This window comes from Oncorhynchus mykiss, chromosome 5, assembly GCF_057628025.1.
Source record: "Oncorhynchus mykiss isolate SJ-2025 chromosome 5, ASM5762802v1, whole genome shotgun sequence".
Lineage (NCBI taxonomy): Eukaryota > Metazoa > Chordata > Actinopteri > Salmoniformes > Salmonidae > Oncorhynchus > Oncorhynchus mykiss.
This window is the reverse complement of record NC_143026.1, coordinates 19905704-19926954: the sequence shown is the minus strand read 5'-3', so window position 1 is coordinate 19926954 and position 21251 is coordinate 19905704. Positions and strand designations below refer to the sequence as shown.

The following is a 21251-nucleotide window of genomic DNA, read 5'->3' as shown; positions in this document are numbered from 1 at the left end:
TATTTTCTATACATTTGCAAAAATTTGTAAAAACCTGTTTTTGCTTTGTCATTATTGGTTATTGTGTGTAGATTCATGAAAAATAATTACAATTTAATCAATTTTAGAATAAGGCTGTAACAAAACAAAATGTGGAGAAAGTCAAGGAGTCTGAATACTTTCTGAATGCACTGTAAGGACTTTACACCACTGCAAATACACACAGTTTGACAGCAATTTGTCTAGACTTTTATTTTGAAAATCCACTTCAACTCGTCCCAATGATGACACGGAAGAGTATTTTTTTTCCACGACCCTTCGCAATCGCAGAGTTTTCTAGTTACCGCAGTCACAAAGTCAATTTAGCTATATCGCAAAAAGGTATAAAAACAGAAATGTGCTTTTTGGTCTTAATTTCAGGTTAGGCTATGGCATAGTAGTGTGGTTAAGTTTAGGTTTTAAATCAGATATTTAGAAGGTACATTGTAGAAATAGGCGGGGTTTATCTATTTGTGGCTGTGGTATCTAGTGTCGATCCAGTCGCAGTTGCTTGCTCGCTTCTGCTCACAGCAACATAAGCACAGAACAGCATCAAGGCTTGGTCACTGCGGGAAAGATGGCGACGGATAAACAGAAACATGAAGGCAGAGTAAAAATTGGACACTATATTCTCGGAGACACACTTGGGGTGGGGACGTTCGGGAAAGTTAAAGGTAAGGGTCTTGACTTTTCAAGTTTCGACCAGATACCCGCGAGACGATGGGATTTCTCGCACTTGTTGGCCGCTAAACTTAGCGAGCTAGGCTACGGTTAGCTGTTTGATTTTAGAGCCTGGCTGAGTTAGCTAGCCGGTGTACATTTTAATCTATCAAAAGATAGTGCTTTGTCATGTTCAAACTAGTAAGCTTGCTAGCCAGCTAGTTATGTGGTCGAATGACAGAACTTAAACTAACCAAGTTTACTTGATAGTTGGCCAACTAGAATAGTCTCCGCTCAAATTGCTAACCTATGCTAAGTTAAATTAGTGGTTTCTCAAGCCTGCTTCAGCTAACTAGTTCAATCAAATCAAACTGACCAGCTAACGTTAGTCGTGATTACCCCCCCCCCCAAAAAAAAATAAAAAATAATAATAATAATGGAAGTGTCTTTGATGGAAGCCATACATACGTAACTATATTGCACCTGGCTGAATTATTAATGAGGACATATAACGTCGTTACACATACCCTTCCACCCCTCAACACCACATCCCAGTACTATAGTAGTGTTGACATTAGCCATTGTTTATCCTCAACAGGGTGGAACATTGTCCCTGGGTTGCACACAATCTACACCATGTCAAAATCATTTCTAATGTCATATAACCTAAAATGATTAACGTTGATTAACGTTATGTCTAAACTTTAAGTAGAGGACCAAACTGACCTGTATAGCCTAGCTGCAAGGCAATCATCTGTTAGGCCCGTTTCAAACTAGAAAAAGGTACATTTCCTTGGTATTTGAAAAGACTGTTAATATCTTTACTACTTTCTCCCAGTGGTCAGAATTGAACACACTGCACATTGGGCTATTTACTCCATGGTTATATTCTAGGTGACTACCTGCTGGTTAATACATCACCAGCATAACAGTTTAATCAATAGCAGCTATTTGTACATGCCCCCTTCCCTCACTCATTCTCATTTCCCTCTGTTCAGTCCTGTCTAATACATTTTCACTTGTTCTTCTGACCAGTTTTTAGGTCGGCCTATATTTGCTTACATTTGGCATTGAACCATTGTGTAGGCTACACAGTAATTTACATCCGTAAACTGATATAAACATAGGCCTATAAACCATGCGAAATAAGACGTTTCCTTCTGCTGTTAACCACAGTAGTTGCATTGCAAGTGTCATTCTGCTGTTAACCACAGTGTTGCATTGCATGTGTCATTGTGTAGCAGTTTGGGGCTGATAAGAAACCAGACATAAAAACAATCTTATTACAGTATTTCCTAACTCTTCCTCTCTCTCAATTCAATTCAAGTGGCTTTATTGGCATGGGAAACATGTTAACATTGCCAAAGCAAGTGAGGTAGATAATATACAAAAGTGAAATAAACACCCAGTAGATATGAGAGTTTATCAAAATTGGATTTGTTTTCGAATTCTTTGTGGATCTGTGTAATCTGAGGGAAATATGTATCTCTGGTATGGTCATACGTTGGACAGGAGGTTAGGAAGTGCAGCTCAGTTTCCACCTCATTTTGTGGGCAGTGTGCACATAGCCTGTCTTCTCTTGAGAGCCAGGTCTGTCTATGGCGGCCTTTCTCAATAGCAAGGCTATGCTCACTAAGTCTGTACATAGTCAAAGCTTTCCTTAAGTTTGGGTCAGTCACAGTGGACAGGTATTCTGCCACTGTGTACTCTCTGTTTAGGGCCAAATAGCATTCTAGTTTGCTCAGTTTTTTGTTAATTCATTCCAATGTGTCAAGTAATTATCTTTTTGTTTTCTCATGATTTGGTTGGGTCTAATTGTGCTGCTGACCTGGGGCTCTGTGGGGTGTGTTTCTGAACAGAGCCCCAGAACCAGCTTGCTTAGGGGACTCTTCTCCAGGTTCATCTCTCTGTAGGTGATGGCTTTGTTATGGAAGGTTTGGGAATCGCTTCCTTTTAGGTGGTTGTAGAATTTAACAGCTCTTTTCTGGATTTTGATAATAAGTGTGTATTGGTCTAATTCTGCTCTGCATGCATTATTTGGGGTTCTACGTTGTACACGGGGGATATTTTTGCAGAATTCTGCATGCAGAGTCTCAATTTGGTGTTTGTGCCATTTTGTGAAGTCTTGGTTGGTGAGCGGACCCCAGACCTCACAACCGTAAAGGGCAATGGGCTCTATGACTGATTGTAGCCAGATCCTAATTGGTATGTTGAAATGTATGTTCCTTTTTATGGCATAGAATGCCCTTCTTGCCTTGTCTCTCAGATCGTTCACAGCTTTGTGGAAGTTACCTGTGGCGCTGATGTTTAGGCCAAGGTATGTATAGTTTTTTGTGTGCTCTAGGGCAATGGTGTCTAGACGGAATTTGTATTTGTGGTCCTGGCGACTGGACCTTTTTTGGAACACCATTATTTTTGGTCTTACTGAGATTTACTGTCAGGGCCCAGGTCTGACAGATTCTGTGCAGAAGATCTAGGTGCTGCTGTAGGCCCTCCTTGGTTGGTGACAGAAGCACCAGATCATCAGCAAACAGTAGACATTTGACTTCGGATTCTAGTAGGGTGAGGCCGGGTGCTGCAGACTTTTCTAGTGCCCGCGCCAATTCGTTGATATATATGTTGAAGAGGGTGGGGCTTAAGCTGCATCCCTGTCTCACCCCACGACCCTGTGTGAAGAAATGTGTGTTTTTTGCCAATTTTAACCGCGCACTTGTTTGTGTACATGGATTTTTATAATGTTGTATGTTTTACCCCCAACACCACTTTCCATCAATTTGTATAGCAGACCCTCATGCCAAATTGAGTCGAAGGCTTTTTTGAAATCAACAAAGCATGAGAAGACTTTCCCTCTCTCTCTCTCTCATGCCCTCTCTCTCTCTCTCTCTTACCCGCTCCCCCCCTCTATAGTGGGGCAGCACGAGCTGACCAAACACCAGGTGGCTGTGAAGATCCTGAACAGACAGAAAATCCGCAGTTTGGATGTGGTGGGGAAGATCCGTAGAGAGATCCAGAACCTCAAGCTCTTCAGGCATCCGCACATCATCAAGCTGTAAGTCTAGAATACATAGGGTTGAAAGGTGGGAACCCGGTTACCAGGATTTGTTGCCCAAAACCACTCCCTTTTCCCTGGATAACTAACTGTGCGAAACCGGTAAATTATAATAAATTATTTATATTAACAGCATGGCATGAAATGGAACTATATTAAATTATATTTGTGAAATGGAGCTGTTTAAAGTTATATGCTTCTCTATGGCCTCTGCATGATGAATCAACACTCAGGGTGTCAACTTTTTTTTGTGACAGGTAGGCCAACATTTACTGCAACATCCTATAATACAGTAATATAAAGACAGAATGTACGTCTAATTTACCCATCTATATCTGGCTTTCAGGGTCACCTTTTTTATTTTTTTGCAGCTAGAGTTTTAAAACGGCCTCAAATAATGTTGCTTTAAATCAGTACACGCGTGAGCTCGCTCTCTTTCTTTCTCTCTCTCTCATTAACTCCATTCAAATTGCATACAAAATAGATAATATGTTTTAGATTGATTATATAGATGTCCTAGCCTACCTCTTTCAGGTCATACATTCAATGCAGCATTATCCTTATATTTAGCCAATAATAATGGGTCATGCATAATACGCTTCTAACTTGTAGCCGGTATCTAGCTCTTGGAAGGCCCTGCAGGAAAAGCTAGACTAGAATAGCTTGTTGGACATTATTTTGAATTTGTTATACCTATAGTATAGGTATAGTCTTTCTTGATTAATGTTAAATCCAGCAGCCAATAGAACTCACGGGTAGTTTTGAAAGAGTGAACGCGTGATGGCAGTAGGCTATGGCAGTTATTTATTGAGACCAATAACCATTCAATGTTCGTGAAGAGAAGCGAAAGCCTTCTGCATCTAATTCTAGTCCTATATTATTCAAGGATGACATTAGAATGATGAGGACAACTAAACTTATTTAACTGTTGAAAGCGAGGAAGGAATGAAGCAACAATAGAGCGGTAGGTAGGAAAATAACATTAAGGGAAATATTATAGAAGGTATAAAGCATCATGGATTGTCGTTTCTCTTTGCTTATTTCAGCTGTTCTGGCCATAATATGGACTTGGTCTTTTACCAATAGGGCTGTAATTCTGTATACCAACCCTACCTTTTCACAACTGATTGGCTGAAACGCATGAACCTTTCTGGCGCAGGCATTCCGCAAGCGACCCACCTCGACAACATCCAGTGAAATTGCAGAGCGCGAAATTCAAATGACAGAAATATAAATATTTAACATTCATGAAAATACAAGTGTCATACATCAAAATAAAGCTTAAGAAGTTTTAGGTTGTAGTTATTGTAGGAATTATGAAGCGTCGACTATTTCTCTCTAAACTATTTGTATTTCATATACCTTTGACTATTGGATGTTCTAATAGGTACTTTGGTATTGCCAACCTAATCTCAGGAGATGATAGGCTTGAAGTCATTAACAGCGCTGTGATTCAAGCATTGCTAAGAGCTGCTCGCAAACACAGTAAAGTGCTCGTTGAATGAATGCTTACGAGCCTGCTGCTGCCTAACACCACTCAGTCAGACTGCTCTATCAAATATCAAATCATAGACTTACTTATAATAAACACACAGAAATACAAACCTTTGGTCATTAATATGGTCAAATCCTGAAACTATAATTTCGAAAACAAAACGTTTATTCTTTCAGTGAAAAACACAGTTCGCAACGAGCCAGGCGGCCCAAACTGTTGCATATACCCTGACTCTGCTTACACAATTTCCCTTGTTAATATTGCCTGCTAACATGCATTTATTTTAACTAAATATGCAGGTTTAAAAAAATATATACTTCTGTGTATTGATTTTAAAATAGGCATTTGATGTGTATGGTTAGGTACGTTTGTAAATCATCACCCGTTTGGCAAAGTTGAAGTAGGCTGTGATTCAATGATAACTGATTGATTATATGCAACGCAGGACAAGCTAGTTAACCTAGTAATATCATCAACCATGTGTAGTTAACTAGCGATTATGAATACTTTTTTATGAGTTTAATGCTAGCTAGCAATTTACCTAAAACCTTACTTAAAAGGTCCTTTTGACACTGGACTCGCGTAATAGGTGGTCAGCCTGCAGTTTCCTCATGGATTGCAATGTAATCGTCCAAAAAGGCTGAATACCGATTTATGAAACTTTCCCTCTTTCTCACTTTTGATGGCACATTGTAGATCAGATGTCCACAGGCAGAAAGTGTACAATGTAATAATGTGCAATGTAGCCCAAATACAGTGGGGCAAAAAAGTATTTAGTCAGCCACCAATCGTGCAAGTTATCCCACTTAAAAAGATGAGAGGCCTGTAATTTTCATCATAGGTACACTTCAACGATGACAGACAAAATGAGAAGAAAAAAATCCAGAAAATCACATTGTAGGATTTTAAATAATTTATCTGCAAATTATGGTGGAAAATAAGTATTTGGTCACCTACAAACAAGCAAGATTTCTGGCTCTCACAGACCTGTAACTTCTTCTTTAAAAGGCTCCTCTGTCCTCCACTCGTTACCTGTATTAATGGCACCTGTTTGAACTTGTTATCAGTATAAAAGACACTTGTCCACAACCTCAAACAGTCACACTCCAAACTCCACTATGGCCAAGACCAAAGAGCTGTCAAAGGACACCAGAAACAAATTTTAGACCTGCACCAGACTGGGAAGACTGAATCTGCAATAGGTTAGCAGCTTGGTTTGAAGAAATCAACTGTGGGAGCAATTATTAGGAAATGGAAGACATAAAAGACCACTGATGATCTCCCTCGATCTGGGGCTCCACGCAAGATCTCACCCCGTGGGGTCAAAATGATCACAAGAACGGTGAGCAAAAATCCCAGAATCACATGCAGGGACCAAGTGAATGACCTGCAGAGAGCTGGGACCAAAGTAACAAAGCCTACCATCAGTAACACACTACGCCGCCAGGGACTCAAATCCTGCGTTGCCAGACGTGTCCCCCTGCTTAAGCCAGTACATGTCCAGGCCCATCTGAAGTTTGCTAGAGAGCATTTGGATGATCCAGAAGAAGATTGGGAGAATGTCATATGGTCAGATGAAACCAAAATATAACTTTTTGTTAACTCAACTCGTCGTGTTTGGAGGACATATATACTGAGTTGCATCCAAAGAACACCATACTTACTGTGAAGCATGGGGGTGGAAACATCATGCTTTGGGGCTGTTTTTCTGCAAAGGGACCAGGATGACTGGTCCATGTAAAAGAAAGAATGAATGGGGCCATGTATCATGAGATTTTGAGTGAAAACCCCCTTCCATCAGCAAGGGCATTGAAGATGAAACGTGGCTGGGTCTTTCAGCATGACAATGATCCCAAACACACCGCCCGGGCTTCGTAAGTGGCTTCGTAAGAAGCATTTCAATGTCCTGGAGTGGCCTATCCAGTCTCCATATCTCAACACAATAGAACATCTTTGGAGGGAGTTGAAAGTGTGTTGCCCAGCAACAGCCCCAAAACATCACTGCTCTAGAGGAGATCTGCATGGAGGAATGGGCCAAAATACCAGCAACAGTGTGAAAACCTTGTGAAGACTTACAGAAAACATTTGACCTCTGTCATTGCCAAAAAAGGGTATATAACAAAGTATTCAGAAACTTTTGTTATTGACCAAATACTTATTTTCCACCACAATTTGCAAATAAATTCATTAAAAATCCTACAATGTGATTTTCTGGATTTTTTTTATTTGCCCCACTCTATATAACCTTTGTGTTGAACTTGACAGTAACACGTGTGAGCGGGATTATATCATTTTTTACTCGATGACCGTTTTTTTGCACACATGTAGCCTTGTGCTCTTGATCAATGTCTGCTATAGTGGCCACTATAATAGAGCAAAAATAGAATGCCTGTTTGTTTCATTCTATTTCTACTTTAAGATGTTTTCTCCCCAAGTGCAATATTTTGATGTGTGTGGTCACAAGCGTTCTATTATAAAGGCTGTCATGGCAAACTCCAATATTAGAGTATTTTTTCTTGTGCGTCATTTGCAGTAAGTCTAGGCAACAAATAACATTGGATTTCTTTCTTTAAATTTTTTGCTGTGATTTAGGTTCACATTAACCACTTATTTTACACAGAGACTGATTCGTATAGATCATATTATATTTTTAATTAGTCAACCTGCATTTTAGTGCAAAAAAAAGTGTCACCTTTTTGGGTACTCACCAGTTTGCATCCCTGAACATTACATTCTCTGGCAACGGCTCTGGTGGAATTCCTGCAGTCAGCATGCCAATTGCACGCTCCTTCAACTTGAGACGTGTGACATTGTGTTGTGACTTAAGTGGTGGGTTTTATAGAGTAAGTCACACTTTCTTTTTATCTCTGCATCTATGCTACTCTCGCTACCTCTTCAAAAAGCATCTTGATTAAATGCAGAGTTTCCATGATTTATCTCATTGGTTATGAAGGGTCAGCTTTCCTCTGTTTCTGGCAGTTTTTTTTATTATGTATAACTAGTCCTATTACTATTCACTAAATGAAAAATCCCCTTACATGAGTTGTCTTCATGACCTGGCAGTGAGCTCATTGTGTAGGCCTAGTTGGGGCATTTCTGGGGGCCTGCTCCCTTGTGACTAGACCAGAATTTTTCCACTTTAAAAGGTCACCCCCCCGGAGTCAAGTTTTATACAACACTTGTGTGTTGATAACGTTGTTACCAGTATGTGGCACATGAGTGAAGAAATGTAGCGGTTTGCTCTAGTGAAGTAGGCCTATGTTTAACATGTTGAAGTGTTCCATGGCATGTGGCCAGCCTCCCTCACACCATCTAGTCATTGAAACCAATGGCAATGACAAAGGAGTTTTACTGCCTCTAGGTTAAGAATCATTTATTGGCTTTTGAGTGGATTAATCTGTCCTTAAACACCTGCCTCTTATTCTCAGATGTTATATTGCAATTATCTTCCATTTTATTGCTGTGGTAAAGCTGAAATATAGCTGTTTAAAAAATAGGTTTGTCAAAGTTAGGCGATCCTTAACTGTTTTTGTCTGGTGTTTGAGTAGGGCCCAGAGTAAATTATAATTAAAACATAAAAAAAAAAAAATCCTGATCAGATTGGTCAGGGAAATCTCTTGGTACAATCATGACAAGCCTATTTTGTGTGTGTGACTGTTTTTCCTGTGGGGCTGTAGGTACCAGGTGATCAGCACCCCAACAGACATCTTTATGGTGATGGAGTATGTGTCTGGAGGAGAGCTCTTTGACTACATCTGCAAAAATGGAAAGGTAAGGCCCACCACAGTGTCCGATTTCAAAAAGGCTTTACAGCGAAAGTACACCATATGATTATGTTAGGTCAGCACCTAGTCACAGAAAAACAGCAATTTTTCCAGCCAAAGAGAGGGGTCACAAAAAGCAGAAATAGAGAGAAAATTAATCACTTACCTTTGCTGATCTTCATCAGATGACACTCATAGGACTTCATGTTACACAGTACATGTATGTTTTGTTCGATAAAGTTGATATTTATATCCAAAAATCTGTTTATATTGGCGCGTTATGTTCAGTAATGTTTCGCTTCCAAAACATCCAGTGATTTTGCAAAGAGCCACATCAATTTACAGAAATACTCATCATACATGTTGATGAAAATACAAGTGTTATACATGGAATTCAAGATATACTTCTTCTTAATGCAACCGCTGTGTCAGATTTCAAAAAAGCTCTACGGAAAAAGCATACCATGCAATAATCTGAGTACAGCGCTCAGAGACCAAAACAAGCCATACAGATACCCGCCATGTTGTGGAGTCAACAGAAGTCAGAAATAGCATTATAAATATTCACTTACCTTTGATCTTCATCAGAATGCACTCCAAGGAATCCCAGTTCCACAATAAATGTTTGTTTTGTTGGATAAAGTCCATTTATGTCCAAATACCTCCTTTTTGTTCGCACGTTTAGTTCACAAATCCAAATTCATGAGGCGCAGACACTTAGTTCAGATGACAGTTCCAGTACAGTTCGTAGAAACATGTCAAATGATGTATAGAATCAATCTTTAGGAAGTTTTTATCATAAATCTTCAATAATATTCCAACCGGACAATTCCTTTGTCTTTAGAAAGGAAAGGGAACGCAGCTAACTCTCACGGTGCGCGTGAGACTGAGCTCATGGCATTCTGCCAGACACTTGACTCAAACTGCTCTTATTCTCTCCCCCTTCACAGTAGAAGCCTGAAACAGGTTCTAAAGACTGTTGACATCTAGTGGAAGCCTTAGGATTTCAGATTTCCCACTTCCTGGTTGGATTTTTTCTCTGGTTTTTGCCTGCCATATAAGTTATGTTATAATCACAGACATCATTCAAACAGTTTTAGAAACTTCAGTGTTTTCTGTCCAAATCTACTAATAATATATATCTTAGCTTCTGGGTCTGAGCAGGCAGTTTACTCTGGGCACCTTATTCATCCAAGCTACTCAATACTCCCCCAACGCCATAATAAGTTAAACCTATCTGTTACAATTAACTGTTGTTTTGGATTGTGGGTAGTATTTTGCTCACCTGAATATTAATGGCTTAGGTAATTATCTATCTATTGTCAGGCTAGTATAATGGTCATGGTATAACCTGCCTCTTGTATGGACTACCCCCATCCTTCTGTATACAAACATATATCACAACTCTCTCTACACTGCATTCTTTCTAAGTGGTTTTTGAGGACTACTAAATCATTCAAGCAAAGTCGCTGACCAAATATCCAGAGTGGTTACTTACAATACTGATATAGACACTGAATGGACATATCTCACCTCGTGTGTTCTGTGTGTCTGCATTTCGTGTGTGTGTGTCTCCAGTTGGATGAGAAGGAGAGCCGTCGTCTGTTCCAGCAGATCATTTCCGCAGTAGACTACTGCCACAGACACATGGTGGTGCACAGAGACCTGAAGCCTGAGAACGTCCTGCTGGACGCACAGATGAACGCCAAGATCGCGGACTTTGGTAAGTCACTGCCACCCTCAACCCTAACCCCACACAAACTAAGCAGCAGCTTTCTACACCTATACCTGATTTACACTTCAAAATCGAGCCACATCTAACTGTACTGGGTTGGCTTGGTCTATCTGCCATAGTTACTGGAAAGGGTCTGAAATGACACCCCATTTCCTATATAGTGCTCTACCTTTGGACACAAACACATAATTATGTGATGTTGTCTTGTGTTTTCTGTAGGTTTGTCAAACATGATGTCCGATGGAGAGTTTCTGAGGACAAGTTGTGGTTCTCCGAACTACGCTGCCCCTGAAGTCATCTCTGGAAGGTAGTCTTGTCCTCTCCTTTTCACACTAAAACTATGGTAGACATGATGGGGAATGTGCTAATGTATACAAAGACCGCTGTTACATTTCAATAAGGAACACCGTTCATGTTAAAAGGACTGATCAATTTCACACACAACGTTTAATTAAAATGATTTATATTTATTTTTTTATGAACTGTCTGGGTCTCAACTTACTGTCGAGTTAGAATAATAGAATACACAAGGTGCAATAAAGAAATTTGGTTGTGCATCATCAGTCATTCAATTAGCCCATGTCAGCTAAAATCTTTTAGATTGGTAAGTTAGACTAGCGGCCAGCTAACTAAACTTGTAGTAAGCATGGTCGAATTACCGACCGGGGTGGGGCCCATTGATCATCAGTTTATCATATAAAAACTACAAACATGGGCCACCGAATGGCGCAGCATCGTGGTGCTAGAGGCTTCACTACAGACCCAGGTTCGATACCAGGCTGGCTGTCACTGGGAGACCCAAGAGGCGGTGCACAATTGGCCAGTGTCGTCCGGGTTAGGGGGGGGATGTGGCCGGCTGGGATTTGTCCCATCACGCTCTAGCGACTTCTTGTGGCGGGCTGGACACCTACAAGCTGACGTCAGTCGCCAGCTGGACAGTGTTTCCTCCAACACATTGGTGCGGCTGGCTTCCAGGTTAAGCGAGCAGTGTGTCAAGAAGCAGTGCGGCTTGGCAGGGTCGTGTTTCAGAGGATGCGTGGCTCTCGACCTTCGCCTCTCCCAAGTCCGTTGGGGTGTGGTGTTGGTACATAGATCCACTGCGGCCCCTCATGAGTTCAGTTTTTTTTGTGGCTCCCCACCCCCATCAAAGTTGCCCGTACCTGATCTAAAGGGATTCATCAATGTTTGATTGACCTGTTTCCTCCCAGGTTATATGCAGGTCCTGAGGTGGACATCTGGAGCAGTGGGGTGATCCTGTATGCCCTGCTGTGTGGGACGCTGCCCTTCGATGACGACCATGTGCCAACGCTCTTCAAGAAGATCTGTGACGGGATCTTCTTCACGCCCCAGTACCTGAACCCCTCTGTCGCCGCCCTGCTCAAACACATGCTGCAGGTGGATCCCATGAAGAGAGCCACCATCAAAGAAATCCGGTAAGAAGGGGCAAGTGTTCAACTTCGCCTAAATGTATTCCATTCAAATACAAAGTGTATTTAAACACCTGAATACACTCTGCAGTAGAATAATGTAAGGTAAAATACATTGAAAACTCAAATTAAATTGCTCCACATTAAACTGTAACTGAGGTTTCATGCTGTACTACCTATCATGGGTGGAAAACTCCTGTCCTGGGGAAGCTCCTGCCTTCTCTGTGCAGGGTTTAGTTCCAGCACTAACAAAGTGAACCCCCCCCCCCCCCTGGTCAACACATTATCTAGCTGCCCTGTTAAGAAAAAAAAGATTTTCCTATGGGATAAAAGACTAGTTTGACCCTGACTTTAACCATGCTCTATCTTCCCTCCCCTCGCCACAGAGAGGATGAATGGTTCAAAGAGGAGCTCCCCAAGTACTTGTTCCCAGAGGACCCGTCCTACAGCAACAACATGATTGATGACGAGGCCCTGAAGGAGGTGTGTGAGAAGTTTGAGTGCACTGAGGAAGAAATCCTGACTTGCTTGTACAGCCGCAACCACCATGACCCCCTGGCTGTGGCCTACCACCTCATCATCGACAACCGCCGCATCATGTCCGAGGCCAAAGACTTCTATCTGGCCTCCAGTCCCCCAGACTCCTTCTTAGACGATCAGCACCTGACCGCCTCTGCCGCGGCTGCCGCAGGCCTTAAGCCCCACCCCGAGCGCATGCAGCCATTCCTGGCAGTGGAGACCCCTCCCAGGCCGAGGCACACGCTGGATGAGCTGAACCCACAGAAATCGAAGCACCAGGGGGTGAGGCGGGCTAAGTGGCACCTGGGGATCAGGAGCCAGAGCAGGCCAAATGATATTATGTCTGAGGTGTGCCGGGCCATGAAGCAGCTGGACTACGAGTGGAAGGTGAGTGGAAGGGGAGGGAGAATCATAGAGAGTGGGGATGAGGATGGTGGGAAGGAAGAGTAGAAAGGGGAGGGAGAGTCTGAAGGAGTTGGTAAAGACGTCAGGTAGAAGTACACAGAAAACCATCAAGGGTTTCTCATGTCAAGGGATAGTGGGGAAATAAGGTATATTGAACAAAAATGTACGAAATCTGTTATGTTGGTTCAATGAGCTGAAGTAAAAGATCACAAATGTTCCATACGCACAAAAAACGTATTTCTCTAATTTTGTGCACAAATTTGTTTACATCCCTGTTAGTAAGCATTTATCCTTTTCCAACATAATTCATCCAGCTGACAGGTGTGGCATATCAAGAAGTTGATTAAACAGAATTATCATTAAAAAGGTGCACCATGTGCTGGGGACAATAAAAGGCCACTCTAAAATGTCACACAGATTTGTCACACAACACTATGTAACAGATGTCTCAAGTTTTGAGGGAGCGTGCAATGTCATGCTGACTGCAGGAATGTCCACCAAAGCTGTTACAAGATAATTTGTTAATTTCTCTACCGTAAGCTGCATCCAACATTGTTTTAGAGTATTTGGCAGTACGTCCAACTGGCCTCCCAACCGCAGACCATGTGTAACCACGCCAGCCCAGGACCTCCACATCTGGCTTCTTCACCTGCAGGATCGTCTGAGACCAGCCACCCGGACAGCTGATGAAACTGTGGGTTTGCACAACTGAAGAATTTCTGCACAGTCAGAAACTGTCTCAGGAAAGCTCATCTGCGTGCATTCGTCCTCACCAGGGTCTTCACCTGACTGCAGTTCGACGTCGTAACTGACTTCAGTGGGCAAATGCTCACCTTTTGATGACCACTGGCACGTTGGACAAGTGTGCCAATCCCGGTTTTAGCTGTACCAGGCAGATAGCAGACAGCGTTTATGGAGTCGTGTGGGCGAGTGGTTTGCTGATGTCATGGTTTGGGCAGGCATAAGCTACAGACGATGAATAAAATTACATTTCATCAATAGCAATTTTAATTCACAGCGCTACCGTGACGAGATCCTGAGCCCATTGTTATGCCATTTATCCGCCACCATCACCTCATGTTTCAGCATGATAATGCAAGACCCCATGTCACAAGGATCTGTAAACAATTCCTAGAAGCTGAAAATGTCCCAGTTCTTCCATGGCCTGCATACACACCAGACCTGTCACCCATTGAGCATTGGGATGCTTCATTCGTGTACAACGGCGTGTTCCAGTTCCCGCCATTATCCAGCAACTTTCTAACAGCCATTGAAGAGGAATGGGACAGCATTCCATAGGCCACAATCAATAGCCTGATCAACTGTATGCAAAGGAGATGTCGCGCTGCTTGAGGCAAATGGGGGTCACACCAGATACTGACTGACTGGTTTTCTGATCCACACCCCTACCTTTTTTGTAACGGTATCTGTGACCCACAGATGAATATCTGTATTCCCAGTCATGTGAAATCATAGATTGGGACCTAATGAACTGATTTCAATTGACTGATTTCCTTTTTATGTTTTTTTGTTAAAGTACTTGCCATTGTTAGTATTTTTCTGCTTGTTGTGCATTACTGGTTTTGTCAGGTTTAGTTCTACCTGACCTGGAATGGAATGGAATGCGGCTATTTCCTCCTTGGGTTCTATTTTAGTATGGCACAACTTTTCCACTATCAGCTGACTGACTCAATTTAAAAGTGTATCTTGAGGAAAAATGAGAGCAATTTATGAAGGAAATGCTCAGTTTCCTGTTTATCCTTCTCTTGCCCTGATAGATCGAAAGCAGCTATTTATGGTTTTATGTGTTTGGGTACACAGTAATAAAACATACTGAGCTTCATATACAGTCCCACAAAGTTAACCACTGTTCTGTCTAGACTCTAAAAGTTCTGATATGGTCATAATGCTCTTGTAACATTGTTGCTTCCGTCCCTCTCATTGCCCCAACCTGGGACCCTCTGAACAAATGGACAATGTTCAATGTTCATCGTTACCTGTCGCACCCCAAAAGCCATGGAGCTTGCAGAGCAAGGGAAAAAAACTACTTCTAATAACCGATTGAAACATACTAGTGCACACCGCTAACTAGCTAGCCCTTTCACAGCGGCTACACACTTCGTAATCATTTTTGCTGTTATACAAAAGTTATCATTTTGATAACAAGAGGCAACATGTTCTAAACGGTCACTGAAGTCACTTAAATACAGATCACCACTGAAGCAGCTACAGGAGCCATATTTAAAAATGTAATGTTCTGTGCTGTATGTTATATCAAAAACATGTTATACCCAGCTTCTGACATCCAGTTGAATGCATCACTAATCTCCATATCCTCTTCCCCAGGTGGTGAATCCGTACTACCTGCGTGTAAAGAGGAAGAACCCAGTGACGGGCATGCAGACCAAGATGAGCCTTCAGCTCTACCAGGTGGACAGCAGGACCTACCTCCTGGACTTCCGTAGCATAGACAGTACGTCAATCTGGACTTAATGAGAACATGTCTAGAACTTGGAAGTGGTTTTCTACACTGCTGACTATGCCATCACAGAAAATTGCCTATAAAATATGAGGCTGAGTGGAATGCAAATCGACAGACTTCAAAATCGTTCATATTTTTTTGATCACCTTAAACATGTCACAGGTCTGTCTAGTAGCTTTTGGGTGTTTGGTTGCAACCACCTGTGTGTTTTAACATTCTCTTCCCTTCTCTCTGTAGATGACATGTTGGAGGCTAAATCTGGGACTGCCACTCCTCACCGGTCTGGGTCAGTGGGAAACTACCGCACGGCCCTTAAGAACGACACTGCTGAAGAGGGGGGGTCCCAAACCGAGGAGGCTAAGGACGACGCTACCCTGACCCCTGCCACCTCCATCCCTCCCACCCCCACCAAGGCCTCGGAGAGCTCCCTGGCCTCCTCGCTCACCTCCTCTGTTGACTCAACAGGAGGTGACCTCGCTCCGACGACAGTCTACCCGCGGCCCGGCAGCCACACCATTGAGTTTTTTGAGATGTGCGCCAATCTCATCAAGCTACTTGCACGATAGCTCACAATCAAGTCAAAACATTAGCCTTTTTTTCTCTCCGAGTGTCCTTATAAGCAATAAGCATACAACCGATTCATGGCTCAATTCATCCCCACCTCGGGCGGTTGAGCTGGCTAGGGTTGTTCCATGGCACTGATGATGCAGATTTGGTTTGCACCTACCCTGACTCACGGGGGGGGGGGGGGGGGGGGGGTTGGTTGTCAGAGCAGAGGTGCGGCGGGGTTTAGAGAACGTTGAATGACAATGACCAAGCCACTTTATTATATTCATGATGACAGAATACTATTTTAGAGATGGTTTTACATTTTCACGATCATTTTAGTTGGCAGACGATGATTTCTTCCTCCTTTTAGATCACATTCCACCCTTACATATATAGGCTAAGTCTGAATGATACACTGAATTTGCTTTACTGTACTCAGTGGGCTTTGTTGTCCTTTTTCCAGTAGAGAAAACAAAACCCCAAGTTTTTCTGTGCAGAAAAGAGAGCTATAGGGGGGGGGGTAGGGTGGCTGAGGGGAAGGAGGCACTTTTGCTAAGTAGTTTTCTTATTTCTGTCCTGCTCTGTCTGTTTCTCTACAGTAGATGTCTGAGAACATGTGCAGAAAGACAGGAAGCTGAACTGCAGGCCTTTCAGGGTTAGCTGCACTGACCATAACAAGGGTTGTCGTGCCAACGATGCCCGTTGACTCACTGAGGAAGTGCAATGACCCTGTATATTTCTTACTCGATCGCGTCAGGTGGAAGAAAGGAGTTAGCACTTAATCCAAATTTTTGTTTAATGTTTTTTGTTAATTGAATTAAGACGTCCATGTTTTTTCTCATTATTGTAAAAAAATAAATGTTTGGATTTGTTTGTCCTCTACATTTTATATATAAATAAAAAATACATTTGGATATATTTATCAGTGCTTTAAGTGGGAATTGTAGATTATATTGAGAATTGATTATGGAGTGAAATCTTTCTTGAATTTTTTGCATTACGACTATTGCTGGATGACATTTTATTCCTTTTACTGCTTTCTTAAAATCAATTTCACCGTTTTTAATCAGTTATTCCTCACTATCTCCAAGAGTTCTTTGCTGTTAGTCAAAATGAGACGTACACTATCCTATACTTAATTCAAAAGTACTTTACCAATTTATCTTTGAGGTTGAGGGCTATATACATTTATACATCTGAATATCTCTTGACTGAGTGACATGCCTTTTAGCAGGATTTGATCAACATTCAGTTTGTACACATGCCTATTCATCGAGTTACACATTGAGAAATTGGGACCATTGAGTGGTGATTTGACACAAGTACATGTGCATGGACAATGCAAATTGATAAAGGAAACAATCACAACAACAATCATTTCACTTTTCTTGGCCCACAATAGATAACTTTGGATGTAAGTTTACATATTTTCCCAAACCTTACATTTATTTAATGTGCTCCTGGAGAATGTTTTTTTTTTTTTACATTTTATCTTGAGTGTCAAGACGGAGATTGAATGAGAGTTATTGTCACTTCGATTGCATCGTTCTGTTGGCTGCCTTATCATTATCAGTACTGTTGATCAGTTTTATATCAGTGAATATAAAAACATCTATCTACTTCTATCCTCTTATGTGGGGCTGGTATTGGTCTGAATAAATGACGCGATTGGATTGTGACTGCAAGGTCTAATTTGTAGACCAAATTATAATTAAAACATTTGTAGGACTAAAAACAAACTTTTTTTTTTTGTTTTCAAAGACCGTTGCAAGTTGTATTCCAAATAATGCATACGGTGAATTGTGGGGTTGTTTGAAATAAGTTAGTGTGAGACCATGCTCTTCTAACGGCTTACTGAGGAAGTGCAATTGCCCTGTGTCTTTCTCTCTCAACCATGTTCTAACGGCTTATGATGTAAGTTGCACATTTGGTGAGTAGTTTTTCTCCTTTTGAGTGGGAGTGTTAAGAGCTGACTATTTGCAGGAGAAATCTCTTTAATTGTATTTGTATTAACTGCTTTAATTAAGAAATCTTGTTTTAATTTTATTTGGTGTGTAAAGGGACCTTCCTACTATAATGACCGTGTATCAAATGGACAGTCTGTTTAAATCATTTGTACACACAACTGCCTAATAAACAGCAAAATTGCACAGGTTTTCATGTCTTCCCTTGTTTCTGTTGGCATTGGAAAATGTGTAAAATAAAAAGTTAACATGGCTGCAAATATAAAACTGTTCCAGATTTAAAGAGTAGCAAAAGACCTGGAAGCATGTAAAGAATGTAGCTATGTAAAAATAAAAATAAAATGTATTGGTCACATACACATTTAGCTAGTTATTGCGGGTGTAGCGAAATGTGTTTATAGCTCCAACAGTGTAGTAGTATCTAACAATTCACAATACACACATCTAAAAGTAAAATAATGGAATTAAGTATTATATAAATATTAGGACGAGTAATGTCGGAGTGGCATTGCCTAAAAGTAGAATACAGTAGAATAGAAAACAGTATATACATATGAGATGAGTAAAGCAGAATACAGTATATACAGTTGAAGTCGGAAGTTTACATACACTTAGGTTGGAGTCATTAAAACTCGTTTTTCAACCTCCACAAATTTCTTGTTAACAAACTATAGTTTTGGCAAGTCGGTTAGGACATCTACTTTGTGCATGACACAAGTCATTTACAACAATTGTTTACAGACAGATTATTTCACTTATAATTCACTGTATCACAATTCCAGTGGGTCAGAAGTTTACATACACTAAGTTGACTGCCTTTAAACAGCTTGGAAAATTCCAGAAAATGATGTCATGGCTTTAGAAGCTTCCGATAGGCTAATTGACATAATTTGAGTCAATTGGAGGTGTACCTGTGGATGTATTTCAAGGCCTACCTCTGCCCTCAGTGCCTCTGCTTGACATCAAAAGAACTCAACCTCAGAATGTTTGTTTTTTCCAAACACCTGAAGGTACCACGTTCATCTGTACAAACAATAGTATGCAAGTATATACACCATGGGACTACACAGCCTTCATACCGCTCAGGAAGGTGATGCGTTCTGTCTCCTAGAGATGAAAGAACTTTGGTGCGAAAAGTGCAAATCAATCCCAGAAAAACAACAAAGGATCTTGTGAAGATGCTGGAGGAAACAGGTACAAAAGTATCTATATCTACAGTAAAACGAGTCCCATACGACATAGCCTGAAAGGCTGCTCAGCAAGGAAGAAGCCACTGCTCCAAAACCTCCATTAAAAAAGCCAGACTACGGTTTGCAACTGCACATGGGGACAAAGATCATACTTTTTGGAGAAATGTCCTCTGGTCTGATGAAACAAATAGAACTGTTTGGCCATAATGACCATCGTTATGTTTGGAGGGAAAAGGGGGAGGCTTGCAAGTCGGCAAGGGGGTGACAGCTTCATGTTGTAGGGGTACTTTGCTGCAGGAGGGACTGGTGCTCTTCACAAAATAGATGGCATCATGAGGGAGGAGAATTATGTGGATATATTGAAGCAACATCTCATGACATCAGTCAGGCAAATGGACTATGACGCCAAGCATACTTCCAAAGTTGTGGCAAAATGGCTTTTAGGACAATAAAGGCAAGGTATTGGAGTGGCCATCGCAAAACCCTGACCTCAATCCTATTGAAAATTTGTGGGCAGAACTGAAAAAGTGTGTGTGAGCAAGGAGGCATACAAACCTGACTCGGTTACACCACCTCTGTCAGGAGGAATGGGCCAAAATTCACCCAACTTATTGTGGCAAGCTTGTGGAAGACTACCCAAAATGTTTGTCCCAAGATAAACAATTTAAAGGCAATGCTACCAAATACTAATTGAGTGTATGTAAACTTCTGACCAATTGGGAATGTGATAAAATAGATAAAAGCTGAACTAAATCATTCTCTCTACTATTATTCTGACATTTAATTCTTAAAATAGTGGTGATCCTAACTGACATAAAACAGGGAATTTTTACTAGGTTTAAATGTCAGGAATTGTGAAAAACTGAGTATAAATGTATTTGGCTAAGGTATATGTAAACGTCCGACTTCAACTGTACATATGTGATGAGTATAGCAGTATGTAAACAAAGTGCCTAGTGTTCCATGTCTACAACTGCAGATGTATGTTTGAGGAGCAGAGCTATCTACTTATAACTGACAAAAGAGGAAGATTGCCAAAAACATATCTAGACCAGACTTTTCGAAATAGCTGTGCTGTTCCTATCATACACCTTACACATGACTTCAAAATATCCGTACTGTCCCTTTACATTTGTGTTTACAATCACAAGAGCTTCCGGGTTAATTAGAAAGTTGAAAGCGTAGCAATAGCCACAGCAGCATAGGTAATTGCGTTTTAACCAAATATATCCAGCCACATGTTAAATCAAATGCATTTGGTCAACAATTAGTTAGTTATCCATGTTAACAAACGTTAGCGCTTGTACCTATTTGCTAGCCAGCGTATAGCTAGCTAACGTTAGCATGCTAGCTATGACACTCCTGACGTGCAAACCGATATTTAACGTTATTTTCAGGATTTGTTCAAATTATTTAGGTTAGGGTCAGGGTTAATGGTTTTGGCTAGTTGGTTTGCACGTAAGAGTATCCGTATAGCCCTTCCCTTTCAACGTACATGCTTGCTAGCTACCTAATTCAACGTCAAGAAACCTGACTGTCATCCCAAACTTCAGGTTACAAGTCTCAAGTGTATGTTAGCAGAAGTAGCGAGCTATTTGCATGCTGAGGTTTCACAAGCCTACAGCTAATTTACTGTCATTTATGTACAGGATGGCTTCGTTCGGCTGGAAGAGGAAAGTGGGCGAGCGGGTGTGCAAGGCAGCGGTGCAGCAGTTTGAAGCCGCGGCGGAGAAGCCAGAGGAGGATGGAGTGGACGAGGTGGACTGGCTACATGCTATCAAGCGGCGCCGTGAAGCCCTCCTGGAGGACTGCGCTGCGAAGGGAAACAGGCTGAAGGAGGAGGGGACGGTGCTGGCACAAGAGGGCAGGTGAGGGTGACGGCTTTGTCCATGGTCCTGATGGTCTTGTTTCATTTTTGGCAAGAGTACCAACTCAAGATAGGTATAACGGCAAATTTTGTGGACGTGTATTTTAATGTAAGCCATGGGCTGCAT

The 21251-nt window shown here is 41.5% G+C and overlaps 2 protein-coding genes across 11 annotated transcripts in view; both read left to right on the top strand.

The window, feature by feature from the left end:
- Positions 1-279: 279 nt before the first annotated feature.
- LOC110523382 (5'-AMP-activated protein kinase catalytic subunit alpha-1) lies at positions 280-18258 on the top strand. Its single transcript, XM_021602044.3, has 9 exons — positions 280-692; positions 3586-3727; positions 8900-8993; positions 10565-10709; positions 10941-11028; positions 11930-12154; positions 12535-13054; positions 15419-15545; positions 15792-18258. Exons 1-9 carry the CDS (start codon positions 596-598, stop codon positions 16118-16120), a joined length of 1767 nt encoding a protein of 588 aa, XP_021457719.2. The 5' UTR covers positions 280-595; the 3' UTR covers positions 16121-18258.
- Positions 18259-20379: 2121 nt separating this feature from the next.
- LOC110523384 (tetratricopeptide repeat protein 33) overlaps positions 20380-21251 on the top strand; it is a 53228-nt gene continuing 52356 nt past the window's right edge. For 3 of the 10 annotated variants that reach the window (XM_021602049.3, XM_090234130.1, XM_090234135.1), the window contains exons 1-2: positions 20389-20462; positions 20907-21125. In XM_021602049.3, coding sequence (XP_021457724.3) covers positions 20908-21125 — 218 coding nt within the window. In that variant the 5' untranslated portion in view covers positions 20389-20462; position 20907. Of the gene's footprint in view, positions 20827-20906; positions 21126-21251 lie in introns of all 10 variants that reach the window. The other 7 variants (XM_021602046.3, XM_021602047.3, XM_090234136.1 and 4 more) reach the window with 7 other exon arrangements.

Bases quoted from the DNA above. Each gene is read 5' to 3' on its own strand.
- LOC110523382 (XM_021602044.3), top strand. From the start codon at position 596: ATGGCGACGGATAAACAGAAACATGAAGGCAGAGTAAAAATTGGACAC. The intron at 8,994-10,564 runs GTAAGGCCCACC...GTGTGTCTCCAG, and splicing joins ACATCTGCAAAAATGGAAAG to TTGGATGAGAAGGAGAGCCG. The intron at 12,155-12,534 runs GTAAGAAGGGGC...CCCTCGCCACAG, and splicing joins GCCACCATCAAAGAAATCCG to AGAGGATGAATGGTTCAAAG.